Source organism: Oryctolagus cuniculus, chromosome 4 (genome assembly GCF_051225735.1).
Source record: "Oryctolagus cuniculus isolate XC-2025 breed Fujian yellow rabbit chromosome 4, ASM5122573v1, whole genome shotgun sequence".
Classification (NCBI taxonomy): domain Eukaryota; kingdom Metazoa; phylum Chordata; class Mammalia; order Lagomorpha; family Leporidae; genus Oryctolagus; species Oryctolagus cuniculus.
Genome location: NC_142870.1, coordinates 119,699,836 through 119,719,770, shown reverse-complemented (window position 1 = coordinate 119,719,770; position 19,935 = coordinate 119,699,836). Strand labels below are relative to the sequence as shown.

General features: G+C 39.2%; 1 protein-coding gene across 2 annotated transcripts in view; it reads left to right on the top strand.

The window, feature by feature from the left end:
- PPM1L (protein phosphatase, Mg2+/Mn2+ dependent 1L) overlaps positions 1–19,935 on the top strand; it is a 350,431-nt gene that overhangs the window by 226,047 nt on the left and 104,449 nt on the right. For both annotated transcript variants that reach the window (XM_002716344.6, XM_089332146.1), the window contains exon 2: positions 4,374–4,548. In XM_002716344.6, the coding sequence (XP_002716390.1) occupies positions 4,374–4,548 (175 nt within the window). The remainder of the gene's footprint in view (positions 1–4,373; positions 4,549–19,935) is intronic.

Here is a 19,935-nt window from a genome sequence, read left to right as displayed (position 1 = left end):
AGACTTATTGTCATAATTTTAATTAAAAAAGTAAATTTCATTTTAGGCACAATTAGCATGTACAACTGGAAGGAAATATGCAGTGCACTTTCAGTTACATAGAGTGTATCAATATTTGTAAAATGTGAATATAGAACTATTTCCTCTACCGTTGGGTATTCCAACGTTGTGGGGGGAGCACTAAAGACAGATGTTATACTGAATAGTAAGGTAACTGTTGTTACACTGAATAGGCAAGGTGAGTTTAGAAATGGTTATTCTGTAGTATGTCTCTTTGTTTTACAGTGTCAGGAGAAAATTGTTATTAAACTCTGGAGTTAAATATGTTGTGTTAATGTGCTGAGTTTATTTGCATTTTATGGAATAATTTTATTTGTTCTGCACTGCTGGCCAGTGAAGAAATTGAACAATGTTTGGTGATATTTTAAAGTTGTGATTTCATCAGCAACTCACTTAAATATAAATCTGGAAATAAAAAGCGTTGTGTACTATTCTTGGCTACTTTAAGGACTGAAATATAACTCCACCCTCCCCCTCACTTCCCAGTGAACTTTTCCTAAGAAGTCAGTTGTCATTGTTTCAGCAAGTTTTTTCCTTAAATTTTTCTAATGTTTAAAGATAAAGCTATGCACTCTGGCCTCAGAATTAGCCCTTAAGGCATTCAGATCTGGCTGAAGAGCCCATGAGAGTATTTTAGGCATGGAAAAACAAGACACTCTGGTAAAAAAAAAAAAAAAAAAAAAAAAAAAAAACCAACAACAACAACAACTAAATGAAAGATCTTTGTGAGTGAGATCCCAGTGGAAAGAATGGGTGATCAAAGAAGGAGGTACCTTTCTCTGAAGGAAGGAGAGAACTTCCACTTTGACTATGATGTTGTTAAATAAGATCGGAGTCGGCGAACTCAAAAGGCTTCCATAGCCTTGGCAACTCATGACAAGAGCCTAGGGTGAATACTGATTCCATAAACAAGAGTGTCAATTTGTTAAGTCAACAACAGGAGTCACTTACTCCTCATGTGGGATCTGTCCTTAATGTGTTGTCCAATGTGAATTAATGCTATAAACAGTACTGAAACAGTATTTTTCATTTTGTGTTTTGGTGTGGGTGCAAACTGTTGAAATCTTTACTTAATTTATACTAAATTGATCTTCTGTATATAAAGATAATTGAAAATGAATGTTGATGCGAATGGAATGGGAGAGGGAGCAGGAGATGGGAGGGTTGCGGGTGGGAGTAAAGTTATGGGGGAAAAAGCATTGTAATCCATAAATTGTACTTTGGAAATTTATATTTATTAAATAAAAATTAAAAAAATAAAGCTATGAAGGTTACAAAGAAACATTCAGAAGGTAATTTTTAAAAATTGCCATACTAAGAACAATGGAACAATACAGAAAATATGGAAAGTAAAAAGTATCTTTTGCAACTGGAATATATCCTTATGTATCTTCTCACATGCAAAATAGTACTTCAAAAATAGTGGCAAGTGCACATTATCTTTTAATTCTATTTTTCATGAATTTTTAAAGCATCATCATATATGATACTAAACCTTAACAATACCTCATTATGTTCCCCCTGGTATATGTGTGTATACATTAAGTCCTCTCTTGTGTTCTCCAAAGATATTACACCATGTGGTTATCATTTCTTGGTGACAGCTCACAACATACATTCTCTTTACATTTTCTGTTGTCATTAACTGTAGGCATTTTGGTGTGCAATAGAGCCCTTGAAATTTGTTTCTCCTATCTAACTGTAATTATGCATCCTTAAACCCACATCTCCTTATCCCAACCTTGATGCTAACCACCCCAGCATCTGGTAACCACCATTGTACTCTCTAGATTCATGAGTTCATTTTTTTTTAGGTTCTACAGATGAGTGAGATTATATAATATTTGTTAGTGCCTGGCTTATTTCACTTAATATAATGTCCTCCAGGTCCAGTTATGTTGTCAACAAATGGCAAGATTACATTCTTTTTATAACTGAATAGTATTCCATTGTTTGTATATATCACTTTTCCTTTATTCATTCATTCTTTGGGCATTTAGGTTGATTTCATATCCTAACTGTTGTGAATAGTACTACAATAAGCATGGAAGCACAGATTTCTCTTCAGTATACTGATTTCATTTCCCTTGAATATATACCTCTAGCAGGAGTGCTAGATTATGTAGTAGTTGCATTTTTAATTTTTTTGAGGAACTTCCATACTGTTTTCCATACTGACTGTATAATTTATATTCCCACCAGCAGTGTGCAGGAGTTCTTTCTCCATATCCTTGCCAGCACTTAACTTTTGTCTTTTTGCGAATAGCCATTCTAACCAGGGAGAGGTAATATCTTATTAAATTTTTGACTTGTATTTCCATGATGATTAATTATGTTGAGCAGTTTGTCATGTTGGCCAAATGTTTTCTGTTGAGAGTTGTCTATACAGGTCTTTTGTCCATTTTATAATCAGAGTTCTTGTTTTGTTTTGACTTTCTTTGCTGTTGAGTTGTTTGAGTTCCTAATGTATTCTTGTTTTTAACCTCTTGTCAGCTATAGAAATGGAAAATATTTTCACTCATTCTGTAGGTGGTCTGTTCACTATGTTGTTCTTTTGCTGTGCATGAGATTTTTAGTTTGCAGGCACATTTGTCTATTTTTGCTTTTGTTGCTTATGCTTTTAAGGTGTTAATGTGGGCAATGAATACTGACTTTTTAAAGTCCAGGTTATTGTCTTCCACAGAGATAGAAATATTAAGTGGAGACTGGTATCATGTGCAAATAGAAACAGAGTTTACTTGGTAGTGAGGGAATAAATGTATATTCACATGGGAGTGTGGGCCACCCCACACAGAGAAATACCTAACATGAGTGGGTCAAAGAATTGCCTGTAAATGAGAAAAAAGCAAACCTGAAAACAGTACCTATAACTGGGAAGGTGTATATGAGTGTTCCATGGTAGAAAGAGCAAAAATGGGAGAAATACCTCCAAGCAATACCTCCAACCAAGGTCCACTTCTTTTTATAAGGAAGAGGGTGGTACCCCAATTGGATGTGCAAATGGGGTGGGGTCTTAGCACGCACCATTTTCCTGGATGCAGCATGTGCATCTTGGGAAGGTGCGTGAATCAAATTGACAGGTAAAGAGATAGTGTTACATTGAAGGGGTATGAGAATTCCAGCTCACCTGGGCATAATTCCTGATTCTTTATCTCATACCAGTGTTAGCCAAAAAGTCATTGCCAGAGCAGGATCTTGAAACATTTTTCTTTTGTTTTTCTCTAGTAATTTCATGGTTTTAGGTCTTACATGCATATAAGTCTCTAGTCCATTTTGAGTTATCTTTGCATATAAATATATTGAGAGATTAGGGTCTTATTTCATTTTTCTGTATATGGATATTCAGTTTTCCCAACACTATTTATTGATGAGACCATTTATTAACCTTCTCAAGAGATTAAAAATTTCAGAATTCCTGATTCATACATGCTATTCTATCACTTAACTTCACCCAAAAAATTTGTTTTAACTATTATTATATTTTCAAGAGGGAGGAAGAAGAGTATACTACTACCCTAGCCCACTAGAGGAACATTTCAGGACCTTTAGGAAGGCCTTTTTCAAAATACAAATCTTCCTTTATATGCCCACATGGAACGTGTTTGCTTGATTGAAAATCACTGCATGTAATTTCAGATATTACTAGTGGGAATGTGTATTCTACAGATAGTGTCCAAGTAAAACAAAACAAAGCAAGCAAAACCAAGTTAAGAATAATATGTATAGAGACTAAGAAACTAAAGTGGTGAAAAGTGCTTTTTTTTAGGTTATGCTAAAAGTTAGTGTCATTACATTACATTGGGTCTCTTCACCCATTATTTCAAGATATGCCCTAGAAGAGGGCTCTCCTTTCTAATCTACAGGAGTTCCTATGTGTGCATTAATGAGTGGAGAACAGCAAAGCAAAGTAAGGATGTGGATTCTGTAGTATGAGTGGGCTCAGGCTGAGATGAGTGTTGTGACTATCTTCTGAATTCTAAATAAGGGCAGGTCGAATTGTATCCCAAAAATGGCTCTCATATGGCCTTAAGAGGTTACTGGAATAGTTGAAACCAAGTCTGTGAATATCCAGCCAAATGTATTATCTTTTATACATTTAAACTCAGTAGAAAACTCTTAGAGGTACATGATTCTGTCTGTTTGAAGATCTACCTGTCTGGGTGTAGTGGAGTCTAAAGATCATAATTATAAGGACAGGCTTGTCTGGAGAGTTGGTTCCACTATGCTTTGAGTTCTCGCTACAGCACCTGAGGGTACGTGAGAGGCCTGAGCTGAGAAGGACTAATGGGGCTCTCTGACTGTTTTATCTGCAGACTGCAGCTGAATATGTAAAATCTCGACTCCCAGAGGCCCTTAAACAGCATCTTCAGGACTATGAGAAAGACAAAGAAAACAGTGTGCTGTCTTACCAGACCATCCTTGAGCAGCAGATTCTCTCGATTGACCGGGAAATGCTAGAAAAACTGACTATATCCTATGATGAAGCAGGTATGTTTGCTTTAATACATACACACGTGATTTTTCCCCTGTAAAATACCTTTTATAGACCTTGGTTAAATTTAAACCTTTTCTGAGGTAGAATATTAAGGGCAAACTGGATTCAAAATTATGTATCGTGGATTAATAATAAGTTTCTTCTTTGCAGGTTTAGTATCAAAACTTTGTCAAGAGAATCCTAAAATATGGCTCTTAAATATCAAATCTTTTAATTTTTGTCCTATTATTTAAATGGATTTTTCCCTGGCCTTTTATCCACTGTGAACTATTGATGTCATCTTTTAAATTATAACTTCAATTTGGAGTAGCCACTGAAACCTTCTACATCGGATAATCCAAGAACTGTTATTTGGTTCAAGTATTTTTTTTTTTTAATTTCAAATAGTTCTAAAGAGGTACTATTTTTCTTTTGTCTTGAAGTTTTAAGCTTAACTAGGCTTTCTTTTCCTTAGTATCTCAGATAAAACCTAGCCCCTAAAACCACACCACAGACGTTGGTTGCCAGCATCCCATCTAAGGGAGTTTTAAGTTGTGGACAGACTTCCTTGTAACACAATTTTTGTCTATTAATGTAATCTCCCAGCTAAAACCAATTTTAATGAAACTGGTTCAGGATTGCTTAAAATTATTAAAATCTTTAGTAAAATTAAACTTACGCAGCAGGAATACCCTGATTAAATTTGCCACACCACTTCTTCCACTGAGAGAAGTGGGGGTAGGTTTCTAATGGTCAAATGTTGGTATTATTAATCCCTATTTTTAAAAAAGATTTATTTATTTGAAAGGCATATGACAGGAAGAGAGGGAAAGACTTGGGGATAGGGGGAGAGAGAATCTTCCTTCTGTTGCTTCACAACAGCCAGCTCTGGGCTAAGAACTTACTCCTGGTCTCCCTCATGGGTAGCAGAGGATCACACACATGGGCCATCATCTGCTGCTTCCCTGTACTTAATCCCTATTTTAATATCAGAAACTTCTGATTAATTTCACAAGGTTATTTTTAGCATGCATCTGATTTTCTTCATGATATGGTAAGCAATCTCAACGCTGAAATTCAAAACATTTGATGTCAAGCTTGGATAACATTTATATGTATATGTATATGTGTGTGTGTGTGTGTGTGTGTGTGTGTGTGTGTATGGATAGCATAAGTTATATATATAGTGTAGTTATTCTGCTGCCCTGTTTTACATGTCCACCCTTTATATTCCTTTCCTAGCCTGGCTCCAGTACATATCTACTGACTCTGATATTCTTCTTTGCTTTGTTGATTTTCCAGGCACAGTGGCTCTCTTTTACCTGTCAGGTGGTTGATTATTTGGTCTCTATATTTGTCTTGCTTTTTTTTTTTTACCTTTATTTACTTGAAAGAGCATCAGAGAAAGAGGGAAGGAGGGACAGAGGAAGGAAGAGAGGGAGAGGGAGAGGGAGAGAGAGAGAGAGAGATCCTCCAACTACTGGTTTACTCCCCAAATGTTCACAGCAACTGGCAGTGGGCCAGGCTGAAGTCAGAAGCCCAGGATTCCATCTTGGTCTCCCATGAGGGTGACAGGGGCCCAACCACCCAGTCCATCTTCTGCTGCCTTCCCTGGTGCATTAGCAGAGAGCTGGATCAGAAGTGGAGCAGCTGGGACTTGAACCAGTACTTTGATAGGCGATGCTGGCATTGCAAGCAGATGCTTAACCCGTGCAACAACACCAGCCCCTGTACTGCTTTTAATATTCTTCTCTTTGGAATTCCTGTTCATCTACTCTCTCATCCTAATGGAGATCATAAAACTCCTATATTCTACTCACTTCTTGCCACTCCATGCCCATTTTAAGGTAAGGAAACTGAGGCCCATAGACTTGCCTGAAATAACAAATTTGGTTAGTTGAAAGCCGGAAACCCCAACCTCCTAATTAGTAACCAAGCTGTGCTTTCACCAACTAATGCAGATTCTCACTTGTTCAATAAGCATTCGTTGAATGCACAGCAGTACACTAGGCAATTAGAGGAAAATGGGAGGAGGATTGAAAAGGTAAAGAGGAATGTGAGGGGGTAGAAGACATCCATCTTGCTGAAAGTGTAGCTGGGGAGCTAAGACGTGCATGTATGCACTGGAGAAGGATGCCTGAGGAATTTGGGACTGTGTACCATGGTCAAGCTATTAGAGTTAAGCTGAGATGTGATGTCAAGGAGTAGTGAAAGCAGCTCATGTTTTCCTTGGACTTTCTTGGGAAAGGATGTTGTTTTAAACTTTTTGAAGGACAAATCGGAATTGTGGTCTTGTGGAGAGAAGAGGGATCCAATCCAGTGCATGAAGTGGGCACAACCAGGTACTAAGGTGGGAGTGAACATCAGCCACAATCTCCCTCTGCAAGTGGAATCATTTTCTACCCTGCTGTACTGTTATTGAGCAACTACTAATCTGTAAAGGCTCGCTTGTATGTCACTTTTTTTTAAAGGTTTATTTATTTATTTGAAAGGTAGAGTTACAGAGAAGCATTGACAGAGAGAGAGAGGTCTTCCATCCGCTGGTTCACTCCCCAGATGGCCCCAATGGTTGGAGCTGGGCCGATCCAAAGCCAGGAGCCAGAGCTTCTTCCGGGTCTCCCACGTGGGATTCAGGGGCCCAAAGACTTGGGCCATCTTTTACTGCTTTCCCAGGCCATAGCAGGGAGCTGGATCGGAAGAGGAGCAGCCAGGACTCAAACCGGCTCCCACATGGGATGCCAGCACTGCTGGTGGCAGCTTTACCTGCTTCGCCACAGCGCCAGCCCCCTATACGTCACTTTTAAGGGCAAATACTTTGGCACAGAACTGATCTAACAATACACTCTGCAGCGTGAAACACAGAGTAAACACAGGATTGAGAGTTTCAGGATCTGAGTTTCAGGCTTCCCTCTAGCTTTAGCAAATTAACCATTAGAACATTTGCTTCTTCATCTGTAAACTTGGACTAATAACTCACAAGGTTGTTATAATAATAAAATATATTGTCTTTAGAGAAATTCTTAGAAATCATATTGCAGAGGCCAATGTTGTAGCACAGCAGGTAAAACTGCTGCTTCTCCACTGGCATCCATATCAGAGAGCTGGATCAAGTCCCAGCTGCTCTGCTACCAGTCCAGCTCCTGGCTTCAACATGGCCCATTCCCAAGCCATTGCAGCCATTTGGTGAGTGAACCAGCAGATGGAAGATCGATCTATCTCTCTTTCTCTCTTTCTCTCTTTCTCTCTTTCTCTCTGTGTGTGTGTGTGTCCCTCTCTCTCTGTCACACTACCTTTCAAATAAATAAAATCTTTTAAAATATGTCTTGCAAGTGCTAATGAATGCCTCCAATGCCAAGTGAGAACATAGTTGGATTTTTTCTCTCTCTCAAATCAGTTTAAAGTACTCTTAGAGTCTTTTTCGTGACACATAGTGTTTGGAAAGGCAGAGGACAATTCAAAAGGATGATCTTCAGATCTCTGAGGAGTCGAGCTACTCTGTTAAATCACCCACTCTGAACTCAGTTTGCCTTTGCTCATCCCTGCATGAGGGGACACAGGTGGTGGATTTGTTGGGGGCTGCGTGAAGTCACTGCCACATTCTCCATAACCTAGATATTAAGTGATTTCAATCAAAGAATGAGGATAAAATAAAAATGATGTTGCTATTTAACAGAAAATATCTCATTATAATACACAGGAATGAGGCTAGGACATTGGTAATAGTACCTTCTGATATAAACATGCTATATTAAGACACCCTTTCGCTTCAATGCTTGGCTTCTTTCCATGTTAGCCCAGTTTTGCCTTTCTCACATTTTTAATTCAGCTCTTCATTTTAGGAAGTAGTTAATTGTTAGTTAGACGATATCCTGGTCTCCAGAGAGGTTAATTTATCCTTAATGCTCATCCACTGATAAATCATCCTGAGTGGCTTAATGACAGTTACCACCATCTGTGGCTTCTAAAACTTCTAAAAACCAATTAATGAAAAAAATCCTTACACACTTATCAAAAGCATTAGCTCAGAACACTTTCTCCCTCACTTTTGTTTCTGCTGTTTACCCTCTCTCTACATGAGTATTTGTGCAAAATGGTCATGTAAAAAGGTCATCAGAATGTGTACCATGAAAGACTATGCATGCATTCAGAATTTTTTTGCATGAAAACTCCCTTTTTCTTTTCTTGTTTTTAGAATGGCTTTTATTAAAATTTATCTCAATTCCATTTTTCCATGAACTTTTTGAAGCCTTCTCATATAACTGAACACTTTGCCCATCCACAATACCCCCATCCAATACCCCCAAATTCAGCAAAGAAATGAGAATAAGTAAAATCCACATATATGCCACCATAACATGTCACAGAATTTGTGGATTTGTGGGCAAGTTCATAAAGCATGGACTTTAGATTCTAACCTAGAACCCATATATTTTTATCTTATATAGTTCACATTAGTTAGGTTTTATTTTGCAATATGATTTTATTTTCAAAAGTTCTTTTTCTGACTTTAGGTGTTACACATTAGTTGTAGTCATATACAGAAAGATGTAGAACAGTCTTATAAGAGAATAATGATCTTCCCATTGTAAACATTTTGATATATTTCTGTCATGGTAAGCATTTTCTAAGTGTGGTTGAGGGGCAGGCATTTAACTTAGTGGTTAGGATGCCCACATTCATATTTGATTATTTTACTTTGATACCAGTCTGGGTCCTGATTCCTGCTTCCAACTAATGTGGACTCTGGGAGGCAGCAGTAATGGCTCAAGTAATTGGGGCCTTGCTATCTATTGGGAGACATGGATTAATTTTCCCACCTCCCGGCTCAGCCTCAAGAGATGAGACTCTGTGAGTCTTTCAAAGAATTAAAGTAAAAATTTTAAAATGTGGTTTATATTTCGTAGTCTTATAACCTGCTTTTTACTTAACATTATTATATAAATATTTCCCCATTCATTAAAGCCTCCTTTAGTGAAGGTAATATTAATGTCTACATAGTATTGTATTTTTTAAAAGATTTTATTCATTTATTTGAGTGGCAGAGTTACAGATAGAGAGAGAGATAGATTCCCCAAATGGCCACAAAAGCCTGAGCTGGGCTGGTCCGAAGCCAAGAGCCAGGAGCTTCTTCTGGGTCTCCCATGTGGGTATGGGTGTTCAAGGACTTTGACCATCTTCTACTGTTTTCCCAGGGTATAAGAGCTGCATTGGAAGAGCAGCTGTTGGGACTCGAACTGGCATTCATATGGGATGCTAGCACCGCAGTGGGAGGCTCAGCCCACTATGCCACAGCGCCGGTCCCATAGTATTGTATATGAAAGCTCCGCTCACTAAATATTCTCCAATGCTGGACATTTGTTCTTTTGTTTTGCTATTATGAATAATGCTGCAGAAATATGATGTGCATTCATCTGTTCACATTACTCTTGAGAACAGATTTCAGAAAACAAGCATTTAGAAACAGAATGATATCAAGAACAGTGAGAAATTAAAGTATTAATCCGTGTAAAGCAGTTATCAGGACCCCCAACACTATATTCTGCTCAATATTCACAGACTCTGTTAAATTGATGTCTCTGATTTTTGTAATGTTGACCTTGATCAACAAAGAAAAGGTTCAATAATGCCTGTTATATCCTATATGTAAAAGTAAGAATTGTGTAAGCCTGTGTCTAAGTCCATTCTGGCTGCTATAACAAAATGCCATAGACTGGGTGACCTATAAACAACAGAAATGTGTGTGTCATGGTGTGGAGGCTGGAAGTCCGAGTCAGGTGCCCGCTGATGCACCATCTGCTGACGACCTGCTTCCTCAGTGACAGCTGTCTTTTCACAGTAACCCCACATAGCAGAAGCGGGGACAGGATCTTTCTGGGGCCTCTTTGTAAGGGCATCAATCCCATTCCTGAAGGCTGTGCTCTCATGACCTAATCCCCTTCCAGAGACCCTTCCTTCTAATACTATTATGTTGTGAATTAGGTTCAACATATGAATTTAAGAGGAAGGAAGGGACACAAACTCTTAGACCCTAATATCAGTTTATAAAATTTTTCATCTGAATGGTTTGCTTCTAATTTTAACAACTACAGGACTAAAGATGTTTTGTGGTATCATTGCAAGAGAATTTGAAAACAAGAGACCTATATTCTATTCCTAGCTCTGCTGCCAACCAGATATATGACCTTGAATATGTCACCAAACATTCCTAAAATCCATTTTTCTATAAAATGACAGTATGAACAGGATCTAATGAGTATTCTCTAGTTCTAAAACTATGCTCCTGGTCTCTTGACAATAGAGCACATAGGCGGCTGTGGTTTCTGCAAAAATGTATGTAGTTATGAGTTTTCTACTGGCTCTATTGCCTGTCTCCTCTCTCCTCACACAGCCCACATAATTTGTATCTAATGTTATCACTCAACTTTCATAGCATCTGCAAATGAATATGCCTAGGCATACTTATATTGGTGGGTTAGGGAGTGAGGCTGTATGAGCCAAGCAAAAGAAGTTCTGTGCTGTCATTCTTAATGTGATCCATGATGGTTTAGATGTTTATTAGCATTTATTAATGCTAAGCAAAATCCAGAGTAAGAAGTAAGGCATGGGGCTGGTGCCGCGGCTCACTAGGGTAATCCTCCACCTAGTGGCGCCGGCACACCGGGCTCTAGTCCCGGTCGGGGCACCGGATTCTGTCCCGGTTGCCCCTCTTCCAGGCCAGCTCTCTGCTGTGGCCCGGGAAGGCAGTGGAAGATGGCCCAAGTGCTTGGGCCCTGCACCCCATGGGAGACCAGGAGAAGCACCTGGCTCCTGCATTCAGATCAGCATGGTGTGCCGGCTGCAGCGCGCCAGCCGTGGCGGCCGTTGGAGGGTGAACCAACGGCAAAAGGAAGACCTTTCTCTCTGTCTCTCTCTCTCACTGTCCACTCTGCCTGTCCAAAAAAAAAAAAAAAAAAAAAGTAAGGCATGGTTTGCATTTGATGTATTAATATTTTTATTTGATTGAAGTACAGGTTCATACATATTTCAATAGATTGGCTTTAGCACAGAGACATCTCCAAGGAAGGAAGTGGCATGATTTGAGAAGAAGAGATCAAAATTGCATTTCACATTGTCTCAGAGAGCATCATGAACCTAAATATTCATCATTTGTCAGAGTAGGCCAAAGTTAAATGGTTGAAATTCTAGGAGAGGCAACCAATCCTTGCATTGTTTATTTTTATGCTGGCATAAATAAGAATTTATGTTTCACTAGGTAATTTCACATTATAATTTTGATTATTTTTATCTTGGGGATGAATAAATAATGTACATATTCCTTTATTAAGAATAAAGCATTGTGGTTTGTAGTGCCTAGTGTTTGAAGGAATTTTAAGTAGAGTAGGCCAAATGGGCCTATTTCAGAGTGATATTCTCTGTTGCAAACTCAACAACCCTAAACCAATGGGAATAGGGAGTCTGAAACCAGGAGCAAGGAGCTGCCTGCCTTTCCGTTTGGGAAAAGGTGAGTATCCCTGCAGTGGGCCCAGCAGTTACCTAACTTGCGACCTAGATCTCCAACATCTCAGATCAGCAGGAGTTTTATTTTTGTTCTTACAGTGCATGAGAAACCCATATAGCTTTCCAACGAACACATGTTTCTACCACACAGAAAGAACACTTTAGAAATAGGAAGTGAACCAGAGAGTGCACACGAGGAAAGGTTGTTTATTGTGTTTATGTGGGCCTCAGTTAAAGCTGGGGACCTGCAGATCCATTTATAAATATCAAGCAGTCACATACAGCTCTCCCAGAGAAGGCAAAAGAGCAGCATTAATTTTTCACCCTTCGCTTTGTGATTCCTGATGTAGCTCTACATTAGAGATTCCTGAGAGATGAGCCCAGCACTGCCATCTGCCATGAAGACATACCATGGACTGAAATGTACTTTTGGAGAAAATAGCTTTTTAAAGGGGTGGGGAAATTGCTGTAAGCAATTTAGGAAGTAGCTGGAGGGTTACCTCCTATTGAGCTTATTTTTGTCTTCTTAAAATAGATGATATCTGAAAGTTACATCTTGGTTTTAATTGAGCCATTAGTGTCATAGTAATCAGTGATCTCAGAAGGAAAGTCACTTACTGTCGGGAAAAAACTGAACACACATCTAGAAACCAAACCCAGTAAAGGGACTGTAAATTATTTAGGACATTCTAGGTTTCTTAAGAACATAAAAAATGCAGAAAAAGGCATTTGTAGGAAGTTCTTCACTCTAACAAATTGAGTGAATTTCTCAGTGCGTTTCTCAAACAGATCCTAAGGGAGAAGGTGACACTATGGTTTCCTTACTTTGAATCTTCAAGACCCATTTCTGGGCTCAAAATATAACCTCTCCAGGGGATGGCTGATAGGAATTGGAGCATTTGGAAAGAAGAGAAAAACAGAGACCCAAAGAACCTTACAAAGGGGAGTTCAATATTGACTGTGAAACCTCTAACACCAACTTCTAAATTTCTGTAAAATATTAAATCTTTCATTTGTCCTTTATAAGATTAACATCAACATTTTAGAACATTTTTAAATATGGCAAAAAGGATAATCTCTAATTGTACCACTGAAACCTAACCACATTTTATGGTATATTTGCTTATCTTAATTTTTCTGTTGGATTTTAGTTTTTTATGCCAAATGTTCTATATTTTTCCATTTAAGGAGCAGCATAATCTTATCACTCCATTGTCTTATTAACTACTCACAAAAGCAATTTGTAATGGCTGCAGAATCCTATTGAGTAGATATGCCACAGTTCCCATTCCTGCCACCTTTTTCTATTTTTAGCCTCATCTGTCATTTTTATCCACGTTTCAGTTCTCTTCACTACATAGAATCCCTGGATTTTAAGGTCTGTTTCTTATCTACAAAAACATGAGAATGATAGTGTGATTTCAAAAATACCATAATAATGGCTTTTGTAATGCAGCCAATTATTAACCATGTAATTGTAAGGAGAGAGAAATAAAATTAGTAGTCAGAAATCCACTTACAAAGTGAGACCTTCTCTCTGGCCACTGATATCAGTCCTATTAAGCCAATTTGAATTTCACTTATAATTCTTTCATTTTCGTGGATTTTAAAAGCCAAGTTATCTTTTGGTGGTAAGGAGCAGTAACTAAGCAAGTGACTTTGCATTCCACAAATTGGAAAACCATCTGCCATGGCATTAAATGAACCCACCTGTGTGGTTCACAACCCCCTGGGTGTATACATGGTGGTAGGAGGGCAGAGGGAGAGCTGATACAGATAAATAGACTACAGTGGATTTGCTAAAATAGGGGAAGTAGATATGCAGAAGATGAGGAAACTAGGTTTGGAATTGGGAGTTCTTAAATAAATGATGAAGTCTTAAGAGAACCCATAAGTCTCTTGAGCGGTTCATCTTGAACTTTAATTAGCTTACATTAGCAGTGACTTGATCAGCTCTTGTCCTGACGGTTGATGTACAATGTAATACTTTATCCATTTTACTATTTTTTTTTGTTCTAGTACCATTGGTTGAACTCTGTAATTAACACACAATTATTCTTAGGTGTTTAAATTTTAACTGAAAAGTGATCCCTGTTAGGAATTTGGAAAACATTATGTTGAGTGAAATAAGCCAATCCCAAAGGGACAAATACCACTTGTTCTCCTTGATAGGTGACAACTAACTGAGCACCAAAAAGGAAACCTGCTAAAGTGAAATGAACACTATGAGAAACGGTGACTTGATCAGCCCTCACCCTGACTGTTGATGAGCAGCTTAATATGTTATCCCTCTTAGTATTTTTTTTCTTTGTTCTACTTAATACTTTTGGTTGCATACTGTAATCAATACACAATTCTTCTTAAGTGCTGAAAGTTAACTGAAAAGTGATCACTGTTAAATATAAGAGTGGGAATAAGAGAGAGAAGAGATGTGCAATTCAGGACATGCTCAAGCTGACTTACCTCAAACAGTAGAGTTAGAAACATACCAGGGGATTCCAATTCAATCCCATCAAGGTGGCATGTACCAATGCCATCTCACTAGTCCCAGTGATCAATTTCTGTTCACAACTGATCATAATGATAGGACTAAGAACCAAAGGGATCACATAAACAAAAATAGTGTCTGCAAATACTAGCTGATAGAATAAAAAAGGGAGAGAATGATCCAACATGGGAAGTGAGACACACAGCAGACCCATAGAATGGCAAATGTCCTAACAGCACTCTGGCCTCATAATCAGCCCTTAAGGCATGCGGATCTGGCTGAAATGCCCATGAGGGTATTTCAGGCATGGAAAGCCAAGACACTCTGGGGGAAAAAAAAACCTAAATGAAAGATCTCCATGAGTGAGATCCCAGTGGAAAGAATGGGTCATCAAAGAAGGAGGTACCTTTCTCTGAAGGGAGGAGAGAACTTCCACTTTGACCATGGCCTTGTCTAAAAATGATCAGAGTCAGTGAACCCAGGGGCTTCCATAGCCTTGGCAGCTCATGACAAGAGCCTAGGGTGATTACTGATGCCATAAACAAGAGTGTCAATTTGTTAAGTCGACAACAGGAGTCACTGTGCACTTACTCCTCATGTAGGATCTTTGTCCTTAGTGTGCTGTACATTGAGATTTAATGCTATAACTAGTACTCAAACAGTATTTTTCACTTTATGTTTCTGTGTGGGAGCAAACTGTTGAAATCTTTACTTAATGTATGCTAAACTGATCTTCTGTATATAAAGAGAATCGAAAATGTATCTTGACATGAATGGAAGGGGAGAGGGAGTGGATAAGGGGAGGGTTGCGGGTTGGAGGGACGTTATGGGGGGAAGTCATTGTAATCAATATTCTGTACTTTGGAAATTTATATTCATTAAATAAAAGTTAAAAAAAATCTGCAAAATAGAAAACAATAATTCAGACTGCATCTTGCAAAAGTATGGTGTGATGAGAATTTTTTGAAAAAAAAATTTCCCAACTTTAATTTACTTTTAATGAAAGGCCTCATATCCACTCTGAAAATACGTTGATTCAAGTTTTACAGTGGGAAAAATAAAGTTGTACCTTTTAGGGGGCTGACATTGTGGTGTAGCCATGAAGCTGCTGCTTATAGCACTGGTTCAAGTCCTGGGTGCTCCATTTCTCATCCAGCTCCCTGTAACGGAGGGTGGCCCAAGTGCTTGGGCCTCTGCCACCCACGTGGGAGACCTGATAGAAGCTCATGGCTTCAGCCTGGCCCAGCCCCAGCTATTGTGGTCATTTGGGGAGTACCACCAGTGGTTGGAGGACCTCTCTGTCTCTCCCTCTCTCTATGTAACTCTGCCTTTCAAATAAATAAATCTTTTTTATGAAAGTTTTACCTCTTAACTTTGCTGAGAGTATTGGAAACCACAAGCTAACACTGAGATTTAGAATCAAGAAGTACCACTTCTAGTGATTAAAACATTGGAACTAGGGCTGTGTTTATCTTTCTAATCAGGTTGTCATTGTTTGTCACAAGGGAAATAACATTACTATCTGTCTCTGAAGTAGTATTTGATTACAAGGACTGAAGAAAATGTGTGTACTTCAAAGAGAATAATTGTACCAGGTGGTCACAATTTAGAGTGCGTTGGCTGGCCTGAGACAGAATTCCAATGCTATCTGTATCCTTCTTTTCTTTACTATCAGGATTTTGTAATCAAGATTCTGGGGACCTTGTTGGAATGCTTGTAATAAATCTTAATGAGATCCAAGTTAATAGTAAGACCTTCAGTTTGTAGAGAAAAATAAGGTTGCTTTTAAAGTGCCAGGATTTCTAATGTATTGTAACTTTTCACTTGTAGTAGTAGAAGGTGAGCAAAACGCATACTCTAGTTGAATTTCAGACTCTGAAAATCTATAATCAGAGGCAGCTGGTCTGCTGTTCAATGTCATTTTGCAAGATGTTAAGTTCAGTCTTGGAGGATCTACTAGCCATTCCCAAATTTCGTCTAGTAGATTGCCTTCTGAGAAGTACTGTTTTCAAGCTACCTTCCAGTGCCCAGAGGAATTCACAGTGTATTTGTTTCATTCTTAGTTAATGCCCTTATCTCAAGGCTGTGTGTCTTAGGCCATTTCTGATGGGGTTTGTTTGATGAAGTTTGTATAGTATAAACCCTTGAGAAGTTCCTGAATGGGCCCTTGTAGTTTTGTAATCAATGCAGGGGAACTGTAAGGCAGCCATGGAGAAATCAGTAGAACAACTTGAACATTCACCTTGTACCATCTCCAGCTGGGTGCTAAGAGCTGGGGCAGGACAGTGGAAGTGCAGATCTGCTCCCTGTGAATGCATTGCACATGTTTGACTGCTGTATCTATAAACCCATCTTCTAAGACCTGCTTCGCACCTTAATTGGCTTCTTCCTGACCTCAGTCAAGGCTTTCCTGTCTCCTTGAAGGAAAGAAGCAATACAGCCTACGTTTTTATTATTTATATCCTACTTGTTTCCTAAAAGCTTATTTGGCATACTTAAAATTGTAATGTTGCAATAATAATAGAAAATCAAAGCCATAAAAAGAAGGAAGTATAGGTAGTAACCATAAAGAGTACCGTAGGCTATAGTAATATACTTTAATTAAGCATCTAATTTTCCCTAAGCTTTCTGACAGCCAAGACTAGAAGAGAAACCTAACGAGTTACTAGACTTTATTACACAAATGTTTTTCAGTGGAGACAGTTTCTCTTTTGGCATTGTTTCTAAACAGTTTGTCACAGGTACCTTGTATTCTGGACATTGAACAACCTGTCTTAGCCTGGGTTCTCCTGAAATAGAGACTGAAGTAAAAGGTTTGAGTGCGGATAATTCACTTAGGAATGTCATTCAAAGGGGTGGAAGGGAGAGGCACTGGAAATGAAACAGGGAACAAGGAAAAGCTCGCATGAGGACACTTACGGAGCTGGACTCCCCTGAGGACTGCTGTTGCTGAAACCTCCGTACTGTCTAAGGAAGCTTGTGAAGAGCATCCTAGACCTACCTGGTCCCATGTTCACAGTGGTCAAGGGCAGCTCCACAGACATTAACTTCCCTGCACCTAGACAGAAAAACAGTTCCTTAATTTGTGCTGTTTTTAAGTTTTTTTTCTAATGCTTTATATTCGTTATCTATTCCTGTATAATAAATTAATCCAAAAATTAGCAGCTTAATATGCGCAGTTTCTGAGGGTTGGGTTGAAGTCCAGCCATCAACAAGGGAAGGAATCTCTGCAGACTTGACTGAGCTTGAAGTTTTGCTTCCAAGCTCCCTCCCATGGCTTTTGGCAGAAAGCTCTTCTTGCTAGATAGGTCTCTCTACAAGGCTGCTTGCTATGTGACTTCCCTCAGACTGGATATCTAAGTCAGAGAGCAAGGGAACACCCAAGAGAGGGTCCACAGTGATTTATAACCTAATATCTCTTGATTGTGAAATGCCCTAATTTCTGCCATATGCTACTGACTAAGCAGACCAATCCTAATCTGCAGTGGGAGGAGACCAACAGGTATGCTTGTCACTGGCCAGCCCCCGGAGTCTCTTGGAGACTGGCTGCCTTAGGCTGCATTGCAAACATATCTGCTCTGACTCTACCAACTCCTTCACCTTCCCTCTGTATTCCATCACCCTTTCCTCTCACTTCCTAATCACTGCATACACCCAACTTCCCTGAAGTCCAAAGCTGGAGTGTTCAGTCCCAACCCAGCAGCAGGAAGACTTGAGGATTATTATGACTCAGTTTCCTTTCTAATAATTGTTGCCTGCATTTCATTTGACCAATGCCAATGCCCTCCATATCTCATCTCTGAAATATTTTGAATATCACTTCTGATATTCTAACTCATGAGAATAGCACCTTCTAGATCTTCCTAACAGTGCCTCAGTACAACTCTGAAATTTCTGGTTAGTTTATCACAGCAGTATCCTAAATGTCTGAAGATTAAGGTGTTGCTCTTTGGATAATGAAGAAGGCTCTCCCTCTCTCCTCTCTCCTTCCCTGCTTTTATTTCTTTTAGGATGTTCTAAAGTTTATAAACTTCAAAAATTTTTAAAGATTTTTTATTTGAGAGGTAGGGTTAGAGACAGAGGGATAGAAAGAGAGGTCTTCCACCCACTGGCTCACTCCCTAAATGGCTGTAACCGCTGGAGCTGGGCCAATCCAAAGCCAGGAGTCAGGAGCTTCCTCCAGGTCTCCCATGTGAGTGCAGAGGCCCAAGCACTTGGGCCATCTTCCACTGCTTTCCCAGGCCACAGCAGAAAGCTGGATCAGAAGAGAAGCAGTCAGGACATGAATCGGCACTCATATGGGATGCCGGTGTCACAGGTGGAGGCTTAGCTCACTGCATCACAGCGCTGGTCCCATAAATTTTTACATTTAGTAAATAACTTCATGACTTGGTCTGTTTTTAATTTTTAAAAGGGTTGAGTAGGATAGCTAGATAGATTGTTTTTATATTTGACTTTCTTTTTTTTATTTTATTAATTTATTTGAAAGGCAGAGTTACAGACAGTGAGAGAGAAAGGCAGAGAGAAAGGTCTTCTGCCCGCTGGTTCACTCCCCAAATGGCTGCAATGGCCAGAGCTGCGCCGATCCGAAGCCAGGAGCCAGGTGCTTCTTCCGGGTCTCCCACGTGGGTGCAGGGACCCAAGAACTTGGCCCATCTTCTACTGCTTTCCCAGGCCACAGCAGAGAGCTGGATGGGAAGAGGAGCAGCTGGGACTAGAACTGGCACCCATATGGGATGCCTGTGCTGAAGGCGGAGGATTAACCTACTGAGCCACAGTGGCGACTCTATATTTGACTTTCAATATCTGACAAAACAGTTGCCCTTAGTAGCAGGTTCCTGTCCTTGTTGCTCTTGGCTCCCTTTTACCTTATATAGAGAAAAGTAAAGGAGCAAAAATGAGGAAGTCACTGAATGTCTAGTCTGTCTCTTCCAGTTTTGACAGTGCTAATTTCCCTTATTTGTGGTCATGGCCTTGTCTACCGAATCTCCATCACTGACTCTTCCTAAAAACAGCAATAACAAGTGCATCTGTCATCGTGTCAGTGCTAGTGGAGGAGGAATGTGGCTGGACTAGCAAGCACCCTTCCCTCATTCCTGGGAATTTCTTTATCATGCCTAGATTTCGACAGTTGTTTTGAGGAAACATTGGTATTCAACAAGTAGTAAGTAGAAAAACCACTGTTCCTCAAGAGTATAGACAAGGGCTATAAACAATGATCAAATCTCAAAATGTCAGTCTTGTTCACATACATTTCTCTTTTTTTGTGGTCTGTATATTAGTTACCACATGTCAGGGGAAGCATATATTTATCTTTGGGCGACTGGTTTATTTCACTAAGCATAATGGTCTCTGGTTACATCTATTTTGTTGTAAAAGATGGGATTTCATTCTTTTTTATGGCTGAGGAAGCATT